This window comes from Alnus glutinosa, chromosome 6 (genome assembly GCF_958979055.1).
Source record: "Alnus glutinosa chromosome 6, dhAlnGlut1.1, whole genome shotgun sequence".
NCBI classification, from domain to species: Eukaryota; Viridiplantae; Streptophyta; class Magnoliopsida; order Fagales; family Betulaceae; genus Alnus; species Alnus glutinosa.
In genome coordinates this window covers 27,408,350-27,427,524 of record NC_084891.1, presented here as the reverse complement: position 1 = coordinate 27,427,524, position 19,175 = coordinate 27,408,350, and the positions used below count along the sequence as shown (strand labels likewise).

The 19,175-nt window shown below is 38.4% G+C and overlaps 3 protein-coding genes and 1 non-coding gene across 5 annotated transcripts; 3 read left to right on the top strand and 1 right to left on the bottom strand.

The window, feature by feature from the left end:
* The first annotated feature begins 208 nt into the window (after positions 1-208).
* LOC133870795 (1-acylglycerol-3-phosphate O-acyltransferase-like) lies at positions 209-5,515 on the top strand. The gene is made up of 9 exons (XM_062308016.1): positions 209-556; positions 1,015-1,251; positions 1,931-1,977; positions 2,155-2,273; positions 2,358-2,515; positions 3,369-3,478; positions 3,561-3,660; positions 4,909-5,032; positions 5,189-5,515. Exons 1-9 carry the CDS (start codon positions 366-368, stop codon positions 5,312-5,314), a joined length of 1,212 nt encoding a protein of 403 aa, XP_062164000.1. The 5' UTR covers positions 209-365; the 3' UTR covers positions 5,315-5,515.
* A 3,003-nt stretch (positions 5,516-8,518) lies between these two features.
* TRNAE-CUC (transfer RNA glutamic acid (anticodon CUC)) lies at positions 8,519-8,591 on the bottom strand. Its single transcript has one exon. It is a non-coding gene; the product is annotated as a tRNA-Glu (tRNA).
* A 75-nt stretch (positions 8,592-8,666) lies between these two features.
* Positions 8,667-11,753, top strand: LOC133871135 (protein ACCUMULATION AND REPLICATION OF CHLOROPLASTS 6, chloroplastic-like). The gene is made up of 5 exons (XM_062308511.1): positions 8,667-9,214; positions 9,904-9,991; positions 10,166-10,384; positions 11,045-11,305; positions 11,424-11,753. Exons 1-5 carry the CDS (start codon positions 8,754-8,756, stop codon positions 11,736-11,738), a joined length of 1,344 nt encoding a protein of 447 aa, XP_062164495.1. The 5' UTR covers positions 8,667-8,753; the 3' UTR covers positions 11,739-11,753.
* Positions 11,754-12,526: 773 nt separating this feature from the next.
* LOC133870909 (1-acylglycerol-3-phosphate O-acyltransferase-like) lies at positions 12,527-18,156 on the top strand. 2 transcript variants are annotated; one of them, XM_062308184.1, is made up of 9 exons: positions 12,527-12,695; positions 13,472-13,708; positions 14,391-14,437; positions 14,610-14,728; positions 14,813-14,970; positions 15,824-15,933; positions 16,016-16,115; positions 17,575-17,698; positions 17,830-18,156. In XM_062308184.1, the coding sequence occupies exons 1-9, from the start codon at positions 12,607-12,609 to the stop codon at positions 17,953-17,955; spliced, it is 1,110 nt and encodes a 369-aa protein (XP_062164168.1). In that variant the 5' UTR covers positions 12,527-12,606; the 3' UTR covers positions 17,956-18,156. The 2 variants fall into 2 exon arrangements, with proteins under 2 accessions (XP_062164168.1, XP_062164166.1); XM_062308182.1 differs by lacking the exon at positions 12,527-12,695 and adding an exon at positions 12,724-13,082.
* The last annotated feature ends 1,019 nt before the right edge of the window (positions 18,157-19,175 follow it).

Here is a 19,175-nt window from a genome sequence, read left to right as displayed (position 1 = left end):
AAAGAGTCTACGAAAAGCAAATTCTGGGATCTGAGCGACCGAGTCAGAGTTGTGGCACATCAATGAAGTCCGTTCGATCAAACAGAAGCCCTGGGCCCTGGCTCGGCGTCTTGGGGGCGTACTTTCCACGTTCTTATGCCGCGTACACAGAGTATCATTTCTCACCTTACACCACCTTCTGTTTCTTTTTTCTTTCCGAAAAGTCCAAGCCCTTCTGGCGCGTTCCGCCACCAGAGAGTCAGAGACGGAACCCAACAAGCACAACCTTTTGCGTCGCGCGCGCTAGCTAGCCGACGTTATATATATATATATATATATATATATATATAGAAAGTTGTAGCAAAAGCAGAAAATCCAATATCCATATGAGTTTGGCTCGCATTCGGTGGTCAAAACGAATGACGGAGGAGATCAGGAACGCCGAGATGGGATCGTCTGCTGCGGCCACCGTGACATCAGCAAAATCAAGGTCGTTGTGGCCCACTGTCCTCCGATGGATTCCCACCTCCACCGATCGCATCATCGCCTCCGAGAAGCGTCTTCTCTCTCTTGTCAAGTAATTCTCTCTCTCGAAACCCTAACGCCCCGGTTGATTGCGAATTCTTGAAACTATAAAACAACCCTAATTGCCCTTTCTGTGTACTATTCTCTAATCCGTTGACTCAGGCTCATAATATCTGTGAAATGAGTTGTTCAGAGAAATAACTCACTTCATTCGATGAAAAACTCTAATTTATTTTGCTCAAAGAGAATCTCGGTTGGTTGTTGAAATAACCGGTATTTTAATTTTGAGAAATGCTACTCCCGACGTGGCAGTTAAAATCACCATTAGATGTTAGATTTTGGATGGATCCGGTGATTTTTAGAGTCACGAGTAAGCATTTGAGAGCGTAAACTTAGAGTTTGCGTAGCATTAACTTTCAGTGAGGTTGAGTTTTGAATTATACGTTGATAACAATAATTTTTATGTTTGTCTCATTTGGGATGGTGGGTATAAATTTGGCTGAATTTCAGGACTCCCTATGTTCAAGAGAGCGTCAATATTGGTTCTGGTCCACCTGGGTCGAAAGTCAGGTGGTTTGGTTCTAAAAGCAATGATCAAAGGTTTATCAACACGGTTACCTTTGATTCCAAGGAGGGTTCTCCCACTCTTGTGATGGTTCATGGTTATGGTGCTTCTCAAGGTTTCTTCTTCAGGAATTTTGATGCTCTTGCCAATCGTTTTAGGGTCATCGCTATTGATCAGCTTGGGTGAGCCCTTTTGGTCTTGAATCTACATTGTTGTTGAATATCTAGAATTTTCGTAAATTGCTCTTTCCTACCCTAAATTTTGATAGTTGGTGCACCCCATAACTCCACCTTTCCACTAATGCGTGAATTTTGTCACTGATTTGGCGCCTGAAAGTTGAAATGGGTATTACGAATTAATCTTGAATTAATGATGTGTTGATTGTAAAAATGTTTAGTTCAGGTGAGACATTGCGAATGACTCCATAATTTTAGACTGGAATTTGCAATTAACCTTAATTCTAAACGCATGCTTATCACGTGATCATAAAAAATAAAATAAAAAATAAAGAACGTAATCATATGACAATGTAATAAGTATGTGACTTTAAGAACAAGAAGGTGGCAGAAAATTTGTGCTTTTTCAGTGTATTATTTGGAAGCTTTGTTTAAAATAATAATAATAATAGTAATAAATAAACTACATTATCCTGCTTGAGTTTTGTATTTTTTTTTTCTCCCTTTTTCTTCTAATTTTGATTTTTTAATCCTTCCTTACATCTGATTCTGAAAGCTGCACGTATTTTTCTCATTTATCCCAATCGGGGGGAAGTTCTGATTTCAACGAGACACATATGTTTGTACCTGGTGTCTTAGCTTAATCTTATTTGTACCTGAGCCCCTTGATAAATTCTATTTGCAGCTGGGGTGGATCAAGCAGGCCCGACTTTAAATGCAAAAACACTGAAGGTAGTTTTATCTCATGACTTTCTATCAATTTTTACACAACCCTCAGGTTTATTTTACATTGAAAGTAGAATCCACTATGTACTGCTTATTTGTAAAGATGAGATAAGATAGTACAGAAAAAAAAAACAATGCAATATATATATTGATTTTGTTGTAAACTTGCAATTGGTAATGCAGAAACTGAGGCATGGTTCATTGATTCCTTTGAGGAATGGCGAAAAGCCAAAAACCTCAGCAACTTTATATTACTTGGACATTCATTTGGAGGGTATGTTGCAGCTAAATATGCTCTTAAGGTGATAATTTCTTCACTAAGCATTTGAATTCCAGGATTAGTATAATGGTACCATTTCTGATGTTAGTTTTGTTCATATGTATAGCATCCAGAGCACATTCAACACTTGATTTTAGTTGGACCTGCTGGATTTCAATCAGAGTCAACCATGCCCGAGTCGCTTGTCCAGTTCAGAGCAACATGGAAAGGAGCAATTCTGAACCATTTGTGGGAGTCTAATTTTACTCCTCAGAAAATCATTAGGTGAAATATGGTTTATCTTTTTTCATGAATACGTTCTTTGGAACTATACTATAAACAATAGCCATGTCCATTAATTTTTCTTCTTACCCAATGCATTGTACATGAGGTGCTTAAAATCCTGTCCCACGGCCTTGCCTTTCTGAGGCATTAGTAGTGGGTTGTAGCATTAATCTAGTCTATCTGCTGGAAAACTTGCAATGGAATGAGTTTAATTTATGCTACTGCCAGTTTATACATATGGTTGTGTAATTTTATCCATTCCCCCGCCGCCCCCCAGTTTTTGTTGAGCCATTCTTATCCATCCCTTGATGGTAGCATAATTTGACTTATTACCTCTAATATTTCTCTACAAGGTGTAATGAACAGATTCCAAGTGTGATTTTTGGTTATTGAGGTCATGTCATTTTCCCATTAAGATTTTAATTGAGCATATTATCTACATAAAATGTTCAACCTGCATTGATTTTGAGAGCCAATATCATCACCTCGAACTATTTTTACTCTTATCCGTAGAATAATGATCTACTGTTTGGGCTCAAAGCAGTTGTTCTTGGGTTTCAAAAGCCCATTCTTTATCTACTTGAGCAATCCTTTTTACTGAATCCCAAAAATCTACGTACTTAAGTTTTCCTTTTCAATTTATGTCTATTCCAAACAAATGAATTCCACTGCATAGTAATTCAATGAATTTTATTGATGATTTGAATTGTGAATTTCAATTTCAATTGATTTTATCTGGGTTGAATACAATCATGAATTGGTTCCAAAAAGAGAGTTAATCTTTTTACTCGTCATTCAGAAGCTTCTCTCTGATAACTCACTGAAGATTTAATTATACAATTTTTTTTTGCAGAGGATTAGGCCCTTGGGGTCCAAATGCTGTTCGCAGGTATACGAGTGCTAGGTTTGGTACATATTCAACTGGGAATGTACTGATGGAAGAGGAGTCCAGTTTGCTGACAGGTAGTTTATGATGAACATGTTGGTGAATTATATATACTACACAGAATCATTAGATTGCTAATGGTTTCCTTTTCAATTGAAGATTATGTGTACCATACTTTAGCGGCCAAAGCTAGTGGAGAACTGTGCTTAAAATATATTTTTTCCTTTGGAGCATTTGCTCGGATGCCCCTCCTACACAGGTCTGGTGATCCTAGTCATTTCAAAGTTGCTTTTTAAATTTGTAGAAGAATTCATTTGTGTCACTATCAAACTCCTTGCTTTGATTTTGGTTCTTTCGATTAGTATGTTTAATTTTAACTGCATCCATCTTTAATATTTGGTAGACAATGATAAAGCTTATGATTCTTACTTAAGTCTTTGATGCCTAAATGTGTGAAACATGGCTTTCCATATAATGATTTAGTGCATAAGTTGCATCTGACTAGTGCTTATTTCTACAAGGCCTGTTCTACACCAACAGAGGGTTGTTTCTTCCCGCCTCTGTTGTTGGCTGTATCCCGGGGTCAATGCAATGTGTCTACTACTTTGGCCTGAATGAGGTTTTTGTCCTGCTCTTCCGCCAAGCATTGGTGAAAGTTTGTCACACTTGCTTGGCTTGAAGCGTCAAATGTCTAGGTTTTTTCCTTCTTTCACACAGAGGTCTGTTTTGCTCCCCCAACCCCCCACCAAAAAAAAAAAAAAAAACTCAGGTCTTATGTTTCTCTCTGTGTCTCCCTTCCTGTCAGTGGGGCTGTGGTTTCCACTCATTCCAGGAGACTGCCAAAATTTGGCACAATATCTGGACTTACTGTTATGTCAGATGTGTATGATTCTATTTTAGTCATTTGAAGTTGAACTTGTCAAGAACTCCTGGAGATTCAAAATTCTGTATAAACTGTGAAACCGTGGATCTCTCTTCTTGTATTAAAGGGATACATGAAATGCATGCACACTTATATACCCGAAGAGTGGTTCTGCTAATGGTAATACTTTTTGCCAACACACTTCCCTCTTCATATGCTTGATAATGGACGCCCACCTGAATCATTGTCAAATTTTGGATCTATCTAAACTGTACTGTATGTGCTATTACATACAGTGTTCATCAAGTTATGGTTTTTGGTCACTTCTTAAATTAGATACATACTGCCTACTTTTGGGAAGATGGAGATTGGAGTAATTCTTTGAGGGGGGAGGGCAGAGGGGGATCTTGGATGAAACAAGAGTAGGATTTATTGAAACCTCTGTGGATCCTAGCCTACTTGCAACTTGATGGGGTTCCACTTTAAAATTTCTTTCAAACACCAGTGGGACAGGAGTAGATTAACCGGTTATTTAATTGTTCCAGCCTTCCATGGGTCTTTATGTTTTGTTACTCTCTACACAGAAGAGTTGCAGGGTATTGAAACGTTTACACTTTACATAATCCTCTCATTTATTGCGTGCAGTGCCGCGGAGTGGAAAGTGCCAACCACTTTTATATATGGCCATCAAGATTGGATGAATTATGAAGGAGCTATAGAAGCTCGCAAGCAAATGAAGGTCCCTTGTGAAATCATTAGGGTTCCTCAGGTCCGGCACTCTCCAGTTCTATTTACATTTGTGTGCATTTGGGTGTGCGTGAGCGAGCGAGTGCATTCCATCCTTCTCGCGCTCCCTCATGTGAGTGTTGGTTTAAAACCATTGATCAGAAGATTGATAGAAATTTCATTGATAATATAAATGCAGGGCGGGCACTTTGTGTTCATAGACAACCCAAATGGTTTCCATTCAGCTGTTCTTTATGCTTGCCGCAGATTTCTCTCACTTGACCCAGATGCTGAATCGTTGCCTGAAGGTTTGTCATCTGCCTAGAGAAAGAGAATGTCGTAATTATTGTTCCGTGTACAAATATAAACTGTCTTATTGTAATTACACATAGAACATTCATATTTCATTGATTAAATCTTTTCAAGTGTATCTTTATGATTATCTTGTTCTTGTGTACGTATCTGCTTACAGGTAGTGTATGGGTTTACATGAAAAATAATGAAAAGATATAGCAGATTTACTTTACCATGGTTAATTCACTTGTCATTAACACTTTGCTACCTATAAGCTTCTGCGCCATTAAAGGAGAGGCAGAGTTTTAATTAATTGGATTGAGATCCGAGTATTGCACAGGAAGCCATACCTTTTATTTGTACCGTTCATTTAAAATAAATGGATCAGATCGTGACAGCAAATAAAATATGAAAGAAGGGGTGGTTTAGTTGTATGTGATCATAAATGATGAGATACACCAAAGCTACCATATTTGGTCATAATGATGAGAATAAGCAGTGATTAGTCACTAACAACAATAAATATAAAGACATGTTATATATGGGACAAGTATCTGCATTTTATTTATCAAAGCTAACGTGGCGAGGTTCTTTCATGCTTTAACTAAAGAAATTATTTCCATCCACTGAATGTAATGGGGAGGCTAGGTCACATTAACTTTGGTACATGGAATGCAAATATTTGTTCATTATGTAGCATCTCTAAATAAAATGAATTTTGTAGACAAATATCTCATTCACTCAATTTTTACCATAGTATCTACTATCTAGTAGAGAGATAGTAGAGCAAATTTGGACCAAGTTTTTTTTCAGTTTGGGTCGAGAAGATTCTTTTAATTCAATCTGTTAAATTAATATATATTTCTAGAGTAAGTCAGTAAGGTGTGTTTGGCAACAGGGTTGAATCGCGATTCTTCTCTATTTTTCTTTACTTTTTTAAAAAACAAATCATATTTTATTCAACTTTTTTTTTTAAAAAAAAATTTATCTCACGCAGTCAAACTTCAAAATTCGCGCAATGAAATATAATTAAATTCGGATTTCAGAAAATTCAATTTCCAAACGTTTTAAAGAATCGCATGTTTTATTAATATGTTTGAAAAAAAAAATGTATGCAAGAATCATATCCCAAATTAATATAAATACATAATAGAATCAATATTAAACTAAAAGAAATTCATCCAAACTCTATGTTTCAACTTTATTTGTTGGAAAACTTTGTCAAGCAAATTTTGGGTAGATAATCATGTTGTCTTTCCTCAACGGATTCATGAAAAGGAGAAATGGGTTTCAATTTTTATTTTTTATTTTTATTCTTTTTCTTTTTGAACAAAGCTCCAGAACTCCATTGATGAATAAAACCCCAGAAGGGGATTCAATAAGGCAAAAGCCTCGTAATAAAACATGAACAAAACAGCAAAGGAGCTTCCACCCGAGGTTACAACAGAGCCCGTAGGCGATGGCAGTGAATGAAATTGAAGAAATTCCATCCACAAAGACAGGAAAAACCTGTCTTGAAGCAGCTACCAAAGTGGTAGACTGTGAGCAAAGAACAAGAATTTACAAATACAAACAGAAAAAACCAAACAACCAACACCATGAGAATCGCGACCGAATCACAGGGCATGTCGAAACACACACCGAAACCGGGAACCCTTCCCGCCATCAAACGACCTCTAGAAGACCAGATCGGCACGAAAACGAAGCCGGAGAAGTAAGCTGTGACCCTCACGCGCTAACCCAGGGAGGACACTCCCAGGCGCGTGCTGGCCACGCGCCGCACAGGAGAGAACCACACGGATCCGTCGAGTGACGACCGAAACTAGAAGAGGCCGGCGACCACGAAAGAGAAGTTCCTGTCGACAAACACCCAGCCAAGGCTTACAGATCTGGCAAAAAGCACAACTTCACCGAGTACCTGCCGACATCCGCCATACCCACAGGCAAGAGTTTGGGACTCTTTCTGTTTGCTCCAACAACAACAAAACAACAAAGAAAAGAAAAAACACCAGCCTCACCGGATCTAAATCTGGGAGGGAGCACAGCTCCACAGCCCAAGGGCTAGGAGAAACAAAACATCCACCACTGGAAACCAGTGGGATGACAAAAACCGCCCTAGCCCGAGAAGGCTAGGGGAAGACCAGCGCCAGGGGGGGGAGACGTGAAGCCTCCCCCCACCGGCGAAAACAAGCTGCTAAGTCTCTCTCTCTGAGAAAAGTTCTAGAGACAGGGGGAGAGAGAATAATGATTCTATTAAGCTCAATCATTTTTTTTTTTTTATTCTTTTTCTAAGCAATAAAAGAGGTAAGGATTAGGGATTGGGAAGGGAGGATAGGATTCAATTTGGAGCTAGGTAAAAATCAGATGGGTAGCAAAGAAGAATATTGAACTATAATAATGTCTCTAAAAACTTTAAAAATGACATGTCTTGTAGTAGAATACTGTAGTTTTGACAATTGCCATGACAGTATTAAATGTGGTAACTCACTCACAATAACAGGTAAAACAATTACAATGATAAAAAAATTAATGAAAATTGACTTTTTTTTTTTTTTTTTCGAAAAAAAGAGAGATGATCGACCACCGCTAATTGGTGAGGCGAGTTGCCCCTCACCAAATGACGACCACTCTTCTATGAGCGACAACATCTCCTCACATAGGGGTGTTTGTTACACTCTATGAGGGTGAGTTGGAGCCGATGTACTATAGACAACCTAGTGGTGTGTCACGACTGTGATTGGGAGGTCGGCCATCCTTTTTATTTTAAATATATTTTTAAGGGTATATTTGAAATTTAAAATTTAAAGTAAACATGCCACGTCGTACATATAATTAGCACATGACATATCAAACGAGAGTCACACATTATTAATTGATTGGTCTATCGTGACATATCATTAACAAGTTGGACGGTAAGTTGACGAAAGAACTTATTTGAAAGTGGAGAAAAATTTAAGAATCTAATTATTGAAATTGAAAATCTAGGACTAAACTATATATATATATATATTTATTTATTTTGCCTACTTTGGGTTATTGAATTTAAGGATATAGCATTAGATATTTGACTACAAATTTGAAGGCTCACCCAACGTCCTTATGACTTATTTGATAAAAATTAAGTATATATAGCATTTAGTACTCATTCTCTTCTCTGAACGAACTCAGTTACTGTATAGAAAAGAGTCAAGAGATCCAAGGGAAAGAAAACAAACGAAAGAGAGAAGTACAAAAATTCCGTTGCCGGGACTCGAACCCGGGTCTTTCGGGTGAGAGCCGAATATCCTGACCAACTAGACTACAACGGATTTGTTGCGTAACCATCAACCTTTTGATAAAACTCTATTACGTACAACTCGAACATTTAAAGCATTTTCGAAAATTAGAACTCTGCGTCGTGCAGAGACAGAAAAGAAAGAAAGAGGGTTTAAGCTTAAGCACAGCAGAGTCTCTGACTGTCTGGTGGTTCAATGGAAGCCTTGAGACCCCTAGGCGTTGGCCTCTGTACTGCTCCAAGACTCCTACTCTCACTGCCCCATCCTCGAAAATCCCACAAGCTCAGCCCCTCCTCCGGCGCTGGCGGTGGTTGTAGTGGTCGTAGTAGTAGACTCTCCACCACCTGCTCCGCCAGCAAATGGGCCGACCGCCTCATCGCCGACTTCCAATTCCTAGCTGAACCCTCCTCCGATCACTCTCTCTCCTCATCCACCACCACTCTCCCTCCTCATCCACCACCGCTCGCTCCTCCTGAAGACCGCCACGTGTCCATCCCCCTCGACTTCTACCGCGTCCTCGGCGCTGAGTCGCATTTCCTCGCCGATGGCATTAGGAGAGCCTACGAAGCTAGGGTTTCGAAGCCCCCGCCGTACAGGTTCAACGACGACGCTCTGATCAGCAGGAGGCAAATCCTCCAAGCCGCTTGCGAAACTTTAACTGTTAGGAAAAATATTAGTTTATCAAAAGCCCATCAAAATTATTTGGGCCCAACCGGTTCAATCGACCCGACCACCCGACTCGGGCAATCGACCCGGATACCTTGTAACACCCGAGTACGGGAGATACCTTCCCAAGCCAAGGGTGCATTCCGATCCGATGATCCATCCGGGTCGAGGATCTCATTCGAGCCATAGATCATCGCGAGCTGAGGGTCCATCCGAGCCGAGGATCCCACCCGACTCGGGTAGTTGACCCGGATACCTTGTAACACCCGAGTCCTCGAGATTTAAGGGACACGACGCACGATACATAATTAGATCGTGCGCTCAAAGTTTCTCCAACAACATGTCACCCATAAAGGATCGTGCACCCGAAATAAGCGGTCATGAAACCCGAAATGTCCGTGCGCCCGAGGCCACGTCTTTCTCAACTACCGATCCCCTCACAAACCGGGAACAATCCTAACTGCTCTTCACTCTCTATAAATACCATAATCACTTCAGATATTGAGGTACATACTATTCTATGCTTCTAAAAATTACTCTGCTCATATGCAAACTATCATCTTACTTAAGCATCGGAGGGGGATCGTCGGCACCCCCCAACGCAGTGTTTATTATTTTGCAGATCATAAAGAACAAGGCGAATCATCATCCGACACGTCACCATGCTGAAAACTGTATCAACGAACCCTAGCTCACGACGAGATTACAATCAAGGCCTCGTGGATGACGAGCTCGGAACCATTTTCACACAAGTCCCATGGGACAAGGTACTCGCGTTTCCAATTTCTCTTGTGCTCTGTTTGGTTGTTTAGAATATGTGCAAGATTAATCGAAATTGATAAATTATCAGTTACCAAAAAGCCTAAGCCGGTGGAAAATGGTGAATCATTGCTTTGACAGAAATTGAGCCTATTATGAGTGTGGAATTGATGGATTTGTAGGTTCCTCTGAGCGTGTTGCTAGAGGCCGGAGAGACCGAGCTAGTTATTCAAATTGGGGAGGGTTTGCTCAGAGAGAGGCTGCCCAAATGGTTCAAGCAAGATGTCGTCTTGGTGTTGGCACTGGCTTATGTCGACATGTCGAGGGATGCAATGGCATTGGCTCCGCCGGATTTCATTCGGGGTTGCGAGGTGCTAGGGAGGGCTTTGAAGCTCTTGCAGGTATATCTCTGAATCACTTGTTTTATTGGCTTGCGATTTAGTTTTTTTTGCTGTTTCATTTTTCTTTAAACTTTGATTATGTGCCTTTTTATTCGTCTATTTGAAAATTTCTTACCCTCTAGAGGTTTATTAATTGCTTGAATATTCACTATTGGTTTGGCAATGCATTACATGCTGATAATTGATAAGGAGTTTTCCTTTTAAAATTATTTCAATATAAAACCATGTAAGAGCGCACTAGACAGATTTTCGATCATAATGGGTTGCCTTTAGGGGATGCAATTAATAAATGCTGCAATTTTTGTACCTGAAATGCATATAAGGGATCAAAAGCAGTAGGGGAAAAAAAAAAGAGTTAGAAAAACAATAAAAAAGAAGAGAAATCTTGCAAATATCAGGTCTCAGTATGATGACATAAAGGAACAGAAATTCAGAATTCAATCTTCTGAATTCAGAAATTCAGAAATACATAATGATTTTCTTCCTCTTCTTAGCGGCAGTTCTTGTATACTCCCTGTGTATTTGATCACATTTTGCGTTTTTAATAATATTTTACTTATCAAAAAAAAAAAAAAAAAAAAAAAGAATTCAATCTTCACTAACTGCTTAGAATTGTATTTTTGATAGAAAAGTGATGTATTTATCTTGACTGCTGTATAGGAGGAAGGGGCCAGTAGTCTTGCACCAGATTTACAAGCACAGATTGATGAGACATTGGAAGAGATCACCCCACGTTGTGTTCTGGAACTGCTAGCTTTATCTCTTGGTGATGAGTACCGGTCGAGAAGGGAAGAGGGACTCCGTGGTGTACGTAACATTTTGTGGGCTGTTGGAGGAGGGGGAGCTGCTGTTATTGCTGGGGGATTCACGCGTGAAGATTTCCTGACTGAGGCATTCTTGCGAATGACAACATCTGAGCAGGTAGAGCCATAGATTATTTTTTCAATTCCTGCTGGTTAAATTTATTGCTTGCCATTCAATTGTCTTAATCTCAATTTGATTTTTTTTTTTTTTTTTTTAAATCTTTTTTCCTTGAAAGGTCGATTTATATGCAGCCACACCACCTACTGTGCCAGCAGAATGTTTTGAAGTTTATGGAGTGGCACTTGCACTTGTTGCACAAGCCTTTGTTGGTAAAAAACCTCATCTCATAAAAGATGCTGATAACCTGTTCCAGAAACTTCAGCAGGCTCAGGTAACAGCTCTTGATAATGCTGTCCTTGCCTATTCTCCCAGAGGAAACCCTGAGGTAGACTTTGCGTTGGAGAGGGGCCTTTGTTCACTACTTGTAGATGAACGCTTGAGGGAGAGAGACTCTCAGACGACTCTGTGTTTGAGGAAGAAGGAAGCGTAGGCTTTAGAAGGAGTTGACTAATTAAGTAGGAAAAATTACAATTTAACCTCTCAAACTTTCAGTCGTTTTGTAAATAGTTCCACGAACTACCAACGCTTAGACTCTGACTCCCCAAACTATAAAAATATTTCAAAAAAGTTCATTTTGTTGAAATATGCCTATTATACCCTGTCACGTGTCATTTTTAATTACAAAGTAATAAAATTTAAATTTAAAAATAAATAAAAAAACTAAAAAACCAAACTAAAAAAAACTAAACCTAGGGAGTGGCTGCGAGCCATCCCCAAACACCTATATTTTTTTTTTCTTCTTCTTTTTTAAAATAAATAAATAAATTATAGTTTTTTTCTGTTAATTTTTTTAATATAAAAAATAAACGTGACAAAAATATTATAGACATATTTTGACAAAAAAGACATTTTTAAAATGTTTTAATAATTTAAAAAGTCAGAATTCAAACATTAATAATTAATAAGACTAGTTATAACAATATGAGAGGCTAAACTAATTTTCCCAATTAAAGTACGAATATTAGAAAAGCACGTTTCAGTAAAAGGCCAAATGCCAATTTATTAAATTGTACCGGGATAATTTCCTGGAAATTCTTGTCCCTAGTTTGAGTTCATACTGGTTGACCAATTGGGTTACTGTTGAGGCCTGAACTTGGAGCTCAAGTACTCTCACGTGGTCTCTCGCCTGGGCGGACGTCACCGCAAACGTAAGCGAGTTTTTTCCTGCTCTATCTCTCTATCTCTGGGTATCAACTGTAAGCGCCTTTAAAGCAATCAGATTTCATGAGACGTGGAAAGAATCTACAAAAAGCAAATGCCTGGGATCTGAGTGACGGAGTCAGAGTTGCGGCACATCAATGAAGTCCATTCGATCAAACAGAAGCCCTGGGCCCTGGCTCGGCGTCTCGAGGGCGTACTTTCCACGTTCTTATGCCGCGTACACAGAGTATCATTTCTCACCTTACACCACCTTCTTTTTCTTTTTGCTTTCTAAAAGTCCAAGCCCTTCTGGCGCGTTCCGCCGCCGGAGAGTCAGAGACGGACCCAAAAAGCACACAACCTTTTATGTCGCGCGCCCTAGCTAGCCAACTATATATATATAGATAGAAAGTTGTAAGAAAAGCTGAAAATCCAATATCCATATGAGTTTGGCTCGCATTCGGTGGTCAAAAAGAATGACGGAGGAGATCAGGAACGCCGAGATGGGATCGTCTGCTGCGGCCACCGTGACATCAGCAAAATCAAGGTCGTTGTGGCCCACTGTCCTCCGCTGGATTCTCACCTCCACCGATCGCATCATCGCCTCCGAGAAGCGTCTTCTCTCTCTTGTCAAGTAATTCTCTCTCTCGAAAACCTAACGCCCCGGTTGACTGCGAATTCTTGAAACTATAAAACAACCCTAATTGCCCTTTCCGTGTACTATTCTCTAATCCGTTGGCTCAGGCTCACAATATCTGTGAAATGAATTCAGAAAATAACTCACTTTCATTCGATGAAAAACTCTAATTTATTTTGCTCAAAGAGAATCTCGGTTGGTTGTTGAAATAACTGGTATTTTAATTTTGAGAAATGCTACTCCCGACGTGGCATTTGAGAGCGTAAACTTAGAGTTTGCGTAGCATTAACTTTCAGTGAAGTTGAGTTTTGAATTATACGTTGATAACAATAATTTTTATGTTTGTCTCATTTGGGATGGTGGGTGTAATTTTGCTTGAATTTCAGGACTCCCTATGTTCAAGAGAACGTCAATATTGGTTCTGGTCCACCTGGGTCGAAAGTCAGGTGGTTTGGTTCTAAAAGCAATGATCAAAGGTTTATCAACACGTTTACCTTTGATTCCAAGGAGGGTTCTCCCACTCTTGTGATGGTTCATGGTTATGGTGCTTCTCAAGGTTTCTTCTTCAGGAATTTTGATGCTCTTGCCAATCGTTTTAGGGTCATCGCTATTGATCAGCTTGGGTGAGCCCTTTTGGTCTTGAATCTACATTGTTGTTGAATATCTGGAATTTTCGTAAATTGCTCTTTCCTACCCTAAATTTTGATAGTTGGTGCACCCCATAAGGCCACCTTTCCACTAATGTGTGAATTTTGACACTGATTTTGCGCCTGAAATGGGTGTTACGAATTAATCTTGAATTTATGTGTGGATTGTAAAAATGTGTAGTTCAGGTGAGACATTGCGAGTGACTCCATAATTTTAGACTGGAATTTGCAATTAACCTTAATTCTAAACGCATGCCTATCACGTGATCATAAAAAATAAAAAATAAAAAATAAAGAACGTAATCATATGACAATGTAATAAGTTTGTGGACTTTAAGAACAAGAAGGTGGCAGAAATTTTTTGCTTTTTTAGTGTATTATTTGGAAGCTTTGTTAATAATAATAATAATAATAATAAAAAAAAATAAACTACATTATCCTGCTTGAGTTCTGTATTTTTTTTTTCTCCCTTTTTCTTCTAATTTTGATTTTTTTAATCATTCCTTGCATCTGATTCTGAAAGCTGCACGTATTTTTCTCATTTATCTCAATTGGGGGGAAGAGGAAGTTCTGATTTCAACGAGACACTTATGTTTGTACTTGGTGTCTTAGCTTAATCTTATTTGTACCTAACCCCCTTGATAAATTCTATTTGCAGCTGGGGTGGATCAAGCAGGCCTGACTTTAAATGCAAAAACACTGAAGGTAGTTTTATGTCATGACTTTGTATCAATTTTTATACAACCCTCAGGTTTATTTTAGATTGAAAGTAGAATCCACTATGTACTGCTTATTTGTAAAGATGAGATAAGATAGTACAGAAAAAAAAAATGCAATATATATTGATTTTGTTGTAAACTTGCAATTGGTATTGCAGAAACTGAGGCATGGTTCATTGATTCCTTTGAGGAATGGCGAAAAGCCAAAAACCTCAGCAACTTTATATTACTTGGACATTCATTTGGAGGGTATGTTGCAGCTAAATATGCTCTTAAGGTGATAATTTCTTCACTAAGCGTTTGAATTCCAGGATTAGTGTAATAGTACCATTTCTGATGTCAGTTTTGTTCATATGTATAGCATCCAGAGCACGTTCAACACTTGATTTTAGTTGGACCTGCTGGAGTTCAATCAGAGTCAACCATGCCCGAGTCGCTTGTCCAGTTCAGAGCAACATGGAAAGGAGCAATTCTGAACCATTTGTGGGAGTCTAATTTTACTCCTCAGAAAATCATTAGGTGAAATATGGTTTATCTTTTTTCATGAATACGTTCTTTGGAACTATACCAAAAACAATAGCCGTGTCCATTAATTTTTCTTCTTACCCAATGCATTGTGCATGAGGAGCTTAAAATCCTGTCCCACGGCTTTGCCTTTCTGAGGCATTAGTAGTGGCTTGTGGCATTAATCTAGTCTATCTGCTGGAAAACTTGCAATGGAATGAGTTTAATTTATGCTGATGCCAGTTTATACATATGGTTGTGGATATTTATCCATCCCCCCCCCCCCAGTTTTTGTTGAGCCATTCTTATCCATCCCTTGATGGTAGCATAATTTGACTTATTACCTCTAATAATTCTCTTCAAGGTGTAATGAACAGATTCCAAGTGTGATTTTTGATTAATGAGGTCGTGTCATTTTCCCATTAAGATTTTAATTGAGCATATTATCTACATAAAATGTTCAACCTGCATTGATTTTGAGAGCCAATATCATCACCTCGAACTATTTTTACTCTTATCCGTCGAATAATGATCTACTGTTTGGGCTCAAAGCAGTTGTTCTTGGATTTCAAGAGCCCATACCTTATCTACTTGAGCAATCCTTTTTACTGAATCCCAAAAATCTACGTACTTTATTTTTCCTTTTCAATTTATGTCTATTCCAAACAAATGAATTCCACTGCATAGTAATTCTATGAATTTTATTGATGATTTGAATTTGAATTTGAATTTGAATTGATTTTATCTGGTGGGTTGAATTCAATCATGAATTGGTTCCAAAAAGAGAGTTAATCTTTTTACTCGTCATTCAGAAGCTTCTCTCTGATAACGCACTGAAGATTTAATTATACAATTTTCTTTTTTGCAGGGGTTTAGGCCCTTGCGGTCCAAATGCTGTTCGCAGGTATACGAGTACTAGGTTTGGTACATATTCAGTTGGGAATGTACTGACGGAAGAGGAGTCCAGTTTGCTGACAGGTAGTTTGTGATGAACATGTTGGTGAATTATATATACTACACAGAATCATTAGATTGCTAATGGTTTCCTTTTCAATTGAAGATTATGTGTACCATACTTTTGTGGCCAAAGCTAGTGGAGAACTGTGCTTAAAATATATATTTTCCTTAGGAGCATTTGCTCGGATGCCCCTCCTACACAGGTCTGGTGATCCTAATCATTTCAAAGTTGCTTCTTAAATTTGTTGAAGAATTAATTTGTGTCACTATCAAACTCCTTGCTTTGTTTTTGGTTCTTTCAATTAGTATGTTTAGTTTTAACTGCATCCATCTTTAATATTTGGTAGACAATGATAAAGCTTATGAATCTTACTCAAGTCTTTTATGCTTAAATGTGTGAAACAACTCATTGCTACTCTTTCTATTGTTTTGGTTGATAAGTTTTTTACGCCTATGACCTAAAATTATGAAGATCAGAAACTCCCAGAAAGATGGTGAAACAGAACATCCTATGGCCCATCCAATTGAAAGCGAACTGAGAAATAGACTTCAATTTCATCACTTCACTTTGAGCTCATTTCCCTCATTGGCGAGTGTTCCACTCTCTCCAAATATACCACTTGAGACATAGTAGAATGGCTTTCCATATAATGATTTAGTGCATAAGTTGCATCTGACTAGTGCTTATTTCTACAAGGCCTGTTCTACACCAAGAGAGGGTTGTTTCTTTCCGTCTCTGTTGTTGGCTGTATCCCGGGGTCAATGCAATGTGTCTATTACTTTGGCCTGAATGAGGTTTTTGTCCTGCTCTTCCGCCAAGCACTGGTGAAAGTTTGTCACACTTGCTTGGCTTGAAGCGTCAAATGTCTAGGTTTTATCCTTCTTTCATACAGAGGTCTGTTTTGCCCCCCCCCCCCCCCCCAAAAAAAAAAATCTCAGGTCTTATGTATCTCTCTGTGTGTCTCCCTTCCTGTCAGTGGGGCTGTGGTTTCCACTCATTCCAGGAGACTGCCAAAATTTGGCACAATATCTGGCCGTACTGTTATGTCAGATGTATGATTCTATTTTAGTCATTTGAAGTCGAACTTGTCAAGAACTCCTGGAGATTTTCAAAATTCTGTATAAACTGTGAAACCATGGATCTCTCTTCTTGTATTAAAGGGATACATGAAACGCATGCACACTTATATACCTGAAGAGTGGTTCTGCTAATGGTAATGCTTTTTGCCAACACACTTCCCTCTTCGTACGCTTGATAGTGGACGCCCACCTGAATCATTGTCAAATTTTGTATCTATCTAAACTGTACTGTATGTGCTATTACTTACAGTGTTCATCAAGTTATGGTTTTTGGTCACTTCTTAAATTAGATAAATGCTGCCTACTTTTGGGAAGATGGAGATGGGAGTAATTCTTTGAGGGGGGAAGAGCAGAGGGGGGGTCTTGGATGAAACAAGAGTGGATTTATAGAAACCTTTGTGGATCCTAGCCTACTTGCAATCCACTATAAAGTTTCTTTCAAACACCGGTGGGACAAGATTAGATTAAGTGGTTGTTTAATTGTGCCAGCCTTCCATGGATCTTTATGTTTTGTTACTCTCTACACAGAAGAGTTGCAGGGTATTGAAACGTTTACATGATCCTCTCATTTATTGCGTGCAGTGCCGCGGAGTGGAAAGTGCCAACCACTTTTATATATGGCTATCAAGATTGGATGAATTATGAAGGAGCTATAGAAGCTCGCAAGCAAATGAAGGTTCCTTGTGAAATCATTAGGGTTCCTCAGGTCCTGCTCTCTCCACTTCTATCTACATTTGTGTGCGTGTGAGCGAGCGCATTCCATCCTCCTTACTCGCTCATGTGTTGTTTTAAAACCATCAGAAGATTGATAGAATTTCATTGATAATATAAATGCAGGGCGGGCACTATGTGTTCATAGACAACCCAAATGGTTTCCATTCAGCTGTTCTTTATGCTTGCCGCAGATTTCTCTCACTTGACCCTGATGCTGAATCGTTGCCCGAAGGTTTGTCATCTGCCTAGAGAAAGAGAATGTTGTAATTATTGTTCTATGTACAAATATAAACTATCTTATTGTAATTACACATAGAACATTCATATTTCATTGATTAAATCTTTTCAAGTGTATCTTTATGATTATCTTGTTCTTTTGTACGTATCTGCTTACAGGTAGTGTATGGGTTTACATGAAAAATAATGAAAAGATATAGCAGATTTACTTTACCATTGTTAATTCACTTGTCATTAACACTTTGCTACCTATAAGCTTCTGCGCCATTAAAGGAGAGGGAGAGTTTTAATTAATTGGATTGAGATCCGAGTATTGCACAGGAAGCCATACCTTTTATCTGTACCGTTCATTTAAAATAAATGGATCAGATCGTGACAGCAAATAAAATATGAAAGAAGGGGTGGCTTAGTTGTATGTGATCATAAATGATGAGATACACCAAAGCTACCATATTTGGTCATAATGATGAGAATAAGCAGTGATTAGTCACTAACAACAATAAATATAAAGACATGTTATATACGGGACAAGTATCTGTGTTTTATTTACCAAAGCTAATGTGGCGTGGTTCTTTCATGCTTTAACTAAAAAATTAATTTCCATCCGTTAAAGGTCCGTCTGGGTTTGCGATTTCAAAAAGTGCGATTTAAAAAAGTGATTTTTAAAAACGCAGTTAAGTATTTGGCAACATTGTAGTTTGATCTTTAAAATTGCAGTTTAGCCTTTTAAAATACTGCGTTTTTAAAAAAGTACCCTATTGCCTACGATTTGAATAAGTATTTTTCTGCGTTTTTAAATCGCAGTTTTTAAACGGTTCATTTTTTGCGATTTGGTTTAAAATCGCACTTTTTCTCTACGAAATCGCAATTCTAAACGCACCCTAAATGTAATGGAGAGGCTACGTCACATTAGCTTTGGTAGATGGAATGCAAATATTTGTTCAGTATGTAACATTTTTAAATAAAATGAATTTTGTAGACATATATCTCATTCACTCAATTTTTACCGAAGTATCTACTATCTAGTAGAAAGATAGTAGAGCAAATATGGACAAAGTTTTTCTTCAATTGGGGTTGAGAAGATTCTTTTAATTCAATTTATTAAATTAATATATATTTTTAGAGTAAGCCAATAAGTGATTCTCACGTACATTTTAAAGAATCACTTGCTCTATTTAATGTTTGAAAAAAAAAATATTAAAAATGTATGTGAGGATTAGGGATTGGGAAGG